At 49.5% G+C, this 5,670-nt stretch overlaps 1 protein-coding gene across 1 annotated transcript; it reads left to right on the top strand.

Annotated features, from left to right (window-relative positions):
- The first annotated feature begins 1,319 nt into the window (after positions 1-1,319).
- On the top strand, positions 1,320-2,066 carry LOC115970280. Its single transcript, XM_031089938.1, has one exon. The coding sequence runs from the start codon at positions 1,320-1,322 to the stop codon at positions 2,064-2,066; it is 747 nt and encodes a 248-aa protein (XP_030945798.1).
- The last annotated feature ends 3,604 nt before the right edge of the window (positions 2,067-5,670 follow it).

Here is a 5,670-nt window from a genome sequence, read left to right as displayed (position 1 = left end):
AGACCTAGTTCTACGTCCCACTCTCTACAAATTCATTGTTGAGGGTCTTTTGGGCCAGAATCGCTCGCTGGGCTTGGGCCCCAAAATCCGTCCCTTACAATTGGCGCCGTCTGTGGGGAGAATTTGTGTCTCGACAAGTGAACAGTAAGAAATGGAAGGATCAGGCCCGCGCCAAACCGGACGTGCAGATTCTTAACGGCAGGACAATTTTTTAAATGTCGAACGAGGGAACGACCAAGATAACCAACGAGAGGGAAGAGTGAATACCTCTTACACGAGTAAAAGCCGTTCAAAGGGGAAGGATCATGCATCCCATGAGCAGAACGATCGAAAGGCTTTACGAAAAGAGATTGATGACTTGAAGAAAAAGCTGCGCCGAGCACAGCAGAAATGTCCTTCACCCGGCTCGGGCTCTAGCAATGACGAGGATAATGAATATCGGCGAAGATCAAGAACTCCTCCAAGCGAGACCTTTTCCTACGAGGAAGAGAGGCCTCGTAAATGCAGCCACAAAAGCCCATCTTACCAAGGCCTGGCCAACGATGCCATGAGTAAGGCCCTGGATCGCATCTCCCAGTCGCCGTTTACACGTAGAATAGAGAGGGCAGTGCTTCCTCGGTGGTTCCATCAACCAACATTTGCTATATACAATGGTCGGACCGACCCAGTGGAGCATGTGAGCCAGTTCAATCAGAAGATGGCCGTCCACACCAGGATGAGGCGTTAATGTGTAGGATATTCCCATCTAGCTTGGGACCCATGGCGATGAGATGGTTCGATTCCCTCCAGCCGAATTCCATAGATTCCTTTAAACAGCTGATGCAGGCTTTTGGTTCCCGTTTCATCACCAGCACTAGAGTCCCTCGACCCCTCGATTCCCTCCTATCCTTGTCCATGCGGGAAGGAGAGACGCTGAAGGCCTACTCGGATAGATACTGGGAAATGTATAACGAGATCGAAGGGAAATATGATGACGTCGCCATCAGTATGTTCAAAAGGGGCTTGCCGACAGAACATGACTTAAGAAAGTCCCTCACTGGAAAGCCCGTCACCAGCGTGCGCCAACTCATGGACCGAATTGACAAGTACAAAAGGGTCGAGGAGGACCAGCAGATGAGGAAGGGTAAAGTGAAGGTCGTCCCTCAGGAGAGGAGGGACTTCAGGTCGGAACGTTTAACAACAGTAACAGGCCGAGAAGGGACTATGTAGAGCAGTCCGGATCTACTAGGGCTCAGGCAGTCCATGCTGTGTTCTGAGAACCTCTTCACAAAATCCTAGAGAAGGTGAAGTATGAGCCTTTCTTTCAGTGGCCGAACAAGATGGCTGGCGACCCATTAAAGCGTAATCAGAACCTGTATTGCGCGTACCATCAGGAGCCAGGTCACACTATTGATGATTGCAGGAACCTGAAGAACTATTTAGACCGGCTCGTCCGAGAAGGGAAGTTGAGACATCTGTTGCATCGCTCTGAAGGATGGCAAGAACCATCAAACAATGAAACCAGACAAAGTACGTTGAGGCCACCCATTGGCACAATTAATGTCATTCTCGCCGCACCTGGAAGGACAGGCTCTGTCCCTTTCAGGGTAATGTCAGTGAGCAGTTTCCCGACTAAGCCAGATGACAGGGAATCCAAGAGGGCTAAAATGAGCGCCACGCCATTAATCGGGTTCACGGAGGAAGACAAACAAGGAACTATCCAATCCCACGATGATGCCTTAGTCATGACGCTCAGGATAGGAGGTTATGACGTGAAAAAGGTGTTAGTTAATCAAGGCAGCGCAGTGGAGATAATGTACCCTGATTTGTATAAGGGATTGAACTTGAAGCAGGAAGACCTGTTGCCATACGATTCCCCCCTGGTTAGCTTTGAAGGAAAGGTAGTCATCCCGAGAGGCATGATTAGGTTACCTGTGCAAACAGACTCAGATGTGGTAGAAGTGAACTTCATTGTCGTAGATGCATACTCCCCTTACACAGCCATCGTGGCTCGGCCATGGCTTCATGCACTAGGGGCTGTGTCGTCAACCTTGCACCAAAAGGTGAAGTATCCATCAGGAGGTTAGATCAAAGAGATAATAGGGAACCAGGGAGGAGCTAGGCAATGCATGGTGTCGGCAATCTTGCGGCAGCAGGATCGTATAACTTCCACTTCGGCCGAGAACGGTTTATAGCAATTAATGACTACGGTCCCAACTGCGGCCAGTGGAGGACCAGCCATGGAGGTGAACTGTGAGGAGTTGGAGAAAGTACTTGTCGGATCTGACCCTGAGAGGTTTTTTCAAATTGGCTTGGAATTGCAGCCCCAAGAGAAGTCGGCACTGACTGCTTTCCTCCGACAGAATTTAGACGTGTTTGCTTGGGACCCCTATGAGGCCCCCAGGGTCGACCCAGATTTCATATGCCACTGCCTTAATGTGAACCCGGCCATAACACCTAAGAGGCAAGCTCCTCGACGACCGTCGAAAAAACATACCGACGTCGTGATAGAAGAGGTCACAAGATTGAAGAAAGCAGGGGCTATCAAAGAGGTCTTCTATCCCGAGTGGTTAGCCAACACGGTAGTGGTAAGGAAGAAGAGCGGGAAATGGCGGGTCTGCATAGACTTCACCGACCTAAACAAGGCGTGCCCAAAGGATCCCTTCCCTATGCTCGGATAGACCGGTTGGTAGATTCGACTGTCGGACATCCTAGAATGAGTTTTCTAGACGCTTTTCAGGGCTACCACCAGATACCCTTGGCCGCCGAAGACTAGGAGAAGACTGCTTTTGTCACCCCAGTTGGAAATTATCATTATAAAGTGATGCCCTTCGGCCTAAAAAATGCCGGGTCAACCTACCAAAGGATGATGACCAGGATGTTTGAACAGCAGATGAGAAAAAACATTGAAGTGTACATAGACGACATGGTGGTTAAAAGTAAGCTGGCTCCCAACCATATTAATGATCTCGACAACGTTTTTCAAATACTAAGAAAGTATAAACTACGGCTGAACGCAACCAAATGTTCATTTGGAGTGGGATCTGGAAAGTTCTTGGGCTATATGGTGACTCACAGAGGCATTGAGGCTAACCCTGACCAAATAAGAGCCATCCATAACTTGCAGCCTCCTCGGAACCCTAAGGAAGTCCAGAAGCTTACTGGTATGATAGCAGCTTTAAACCGTTTCATCTCGCGCTTAGCAGATAGATGCAGGCCATTTTTTCTCCTATTACACAAGTGGAAAGGATTTGAGTGGAATGAGGAATGCGCTATAGCTTTCCAACAGCTAAAGGACTACCTCGCCCAACCGCCGATTATGTCCAGCCCCGAGGCCGATGAGGTTTTGTTTGCCTACATAGCTGTGGCCCCGCACGCAGTAAGCTTGGTGCTAATCCGAGAAGACAACTGCACACAGCGACTAGTCTATTACGTTAGCAAATCCCTGCAGGAGGCAGAAACCCGTTACCTCCCCCTCGAAAAGGCTATCTTGGCCATTGTACATGCCACAAGAAAACTGCCCCACTACTTTCAAGCACACACTGTTGTGGTGTTAACTCAACTCCCCTTAAAATCCGTCCTGCGCAGCACCGATTACACAAGTAGAATTGCAAAATGGGGAATGATTTTGGGCGCCTTTGACATTAGATACATGCCTCGCACCGCTGTAAAGGGCCAGGTCCTCGCCGACCTAGTGGCAGAATTTGCGGAGCCTGCAGCAGAAGGAAAGGAGGTGTCGGTCTTACTGGGGGCTGTTGAGCGGGTGAGCAGCCCAGTTTCCCCACGTGGACTCACTTGGTGGAAAGCATACATTGATGGTGCATCGAACCAAAGGGGCTTAGGGTTAGGACTTGTCCTGCTTTCACCCGAAGGGATAACCATAGAGAAGTCATTGAGACTAGGTTTTTCAGCCATGAATAACGAAGCCGAATATGAGGCGCTATTGGAGGGAATGGGAATGATCCGGAAAATGAGGGGGAAGTCTGTAGACATGTTCTCGGATTCAAGACTTATTGTGGGGCAGGTAAACGGAGACATGGAGGCAAAGGATGAAAGAATGCAAGAGTATCTAGTTCAGGTTAAGCACCTGCAGACCCAATTTCATCACTTCCGCTTGACGCACGTACCTAGAAGTGGGAACACTCATGCTGATTCTCTCGCGATGTTGGCTACCTCCTCGGCTCAACCCCTACCTTGAGTCATACTGGTAGAAGAGATCCTCCGTCCATTAACAGAGAAGGCCAATGGGATTGGAATACATAACATCAGGGCTGGACCGAGCTGGATGGACCCTATCGTTCTGTACCTAAAGCATGACACCTTACCAGATGATAAGGTTGAGGCTGGCAAAATCAGGAGAAAAGCTACTCGATTCTGGTTGTCGGAGGACTCTAAACTTTACAGACGTTCGTTCTCGAGGCCGTATTTGCTCTGTGTGCACCCAGAGGCTGCAGAACTCATCCTGGAAGAGTTACATGAAGGAATTTGCGGAAGTCACATGGGGGGTAGGTCTTTGTCTCACAGAGCCTTAACGCTGGGTTATTGGTGGCCGAGCATGCATAAGGAAGCCCTGGATTATGTGAAGAAGTGCGACCAATGCCAGAGATTCGCTCCAAGCATACACCAGCCTGGTGGAAAGCTAAACCCCTTGTCCAGTCCTTGGCCATTTGCGCAATGGGGCCTAGATATACTTGGTCCATTCCCCAAGGCAACAGGGAACATAAAATTTCTTCTCGTCGGCACCGACTACTTCACCAAATGGGTGGAGGCTGAGGCGCTGGCAAACATTAGGGACGTCGATGTCAAGAAGTTTCTCTGGAAAAACATAGTCACCAGGTTCGGCACCCCGCACACCCTTGTGTCGGACAACGGGCTCTAGTTTGACAGTAAAGCCTTCAGAAGGTACTGCAGTGAGCTAGGAATTGTTAACCGGTACTCCACGCCAGCTTACCCCCAGAGTAATGGACAAGCGGAAGCCGTCAATAAAACCATAATGAATGGACTGAAAAAGAGACTAGATGACGCGAAGGGAAGATGGGTAGAGGAGTTAGCCCATGTCTTGTGGACATACCGTACCATGCCTCGTAGGTCCACAGGGGAAACCCCTTTTTCAATGACCTATGGGGCCGAGGCTGTCATTCCGCTGGAGGTAAACTTCCCAACCCAGAGGACCACCACCTTCTGCCCCGTTACCAACAACAAACTTCTGGAGAAGAGCTTGGACCTCATCGACGAAAGAAGGGAGGGCGCGATGGTCCACCTAGCTAACTATTAGTAGAAGCTCAAGCAAGGTTACGACGCCAAGGTGAAGTCTAGACCATTAGCGCCTGGGGATCTAGTACTGAGGAAGGTCTTAGGCACTACGAGGAACCCCGCATGGGGAAAGCTCGGACCAAATTGGGAGGGACCGTACCGCATCACTTTTGTAGCCGGCATAGGAGCCTACTTTTTGGAAGACTTGGACGAACGTGTAGTGCCACGCCTTTGGAATGTAAACAACCTGAAAAGGTACTGTTATTAATGAAAGATATAATTTCTAACTGCCGTATTACTGTGCAATTCTTATTAAGTATTAAACAGAACCCAAGTTCTGCATGGCTCCTCGGCCACAGACTTGGGGGAAATTAACCGCGAAACGATTCTTATTAAGTGTTAAACAGAACTCAAGTCCTGCATAGCTCCTCGGCCACA

Source organism: Quercus lobata, chromosome 2 (assembly GCF_001633185.2).
Source record: "Quercus lobata isolate SW786 chromosome 2, ValleyOak3.0 Primary Assembly, whole genome shotgun sequence".
NCBI lineage: Eukaryota > Viridiplantae > Streptophyta > Magnoliopsida > Fagales > Fagaceae > Quercus > Quercus lobata.
This window is presented reverse-complemented; position numbering and strand designations above follow the sequence as displayed.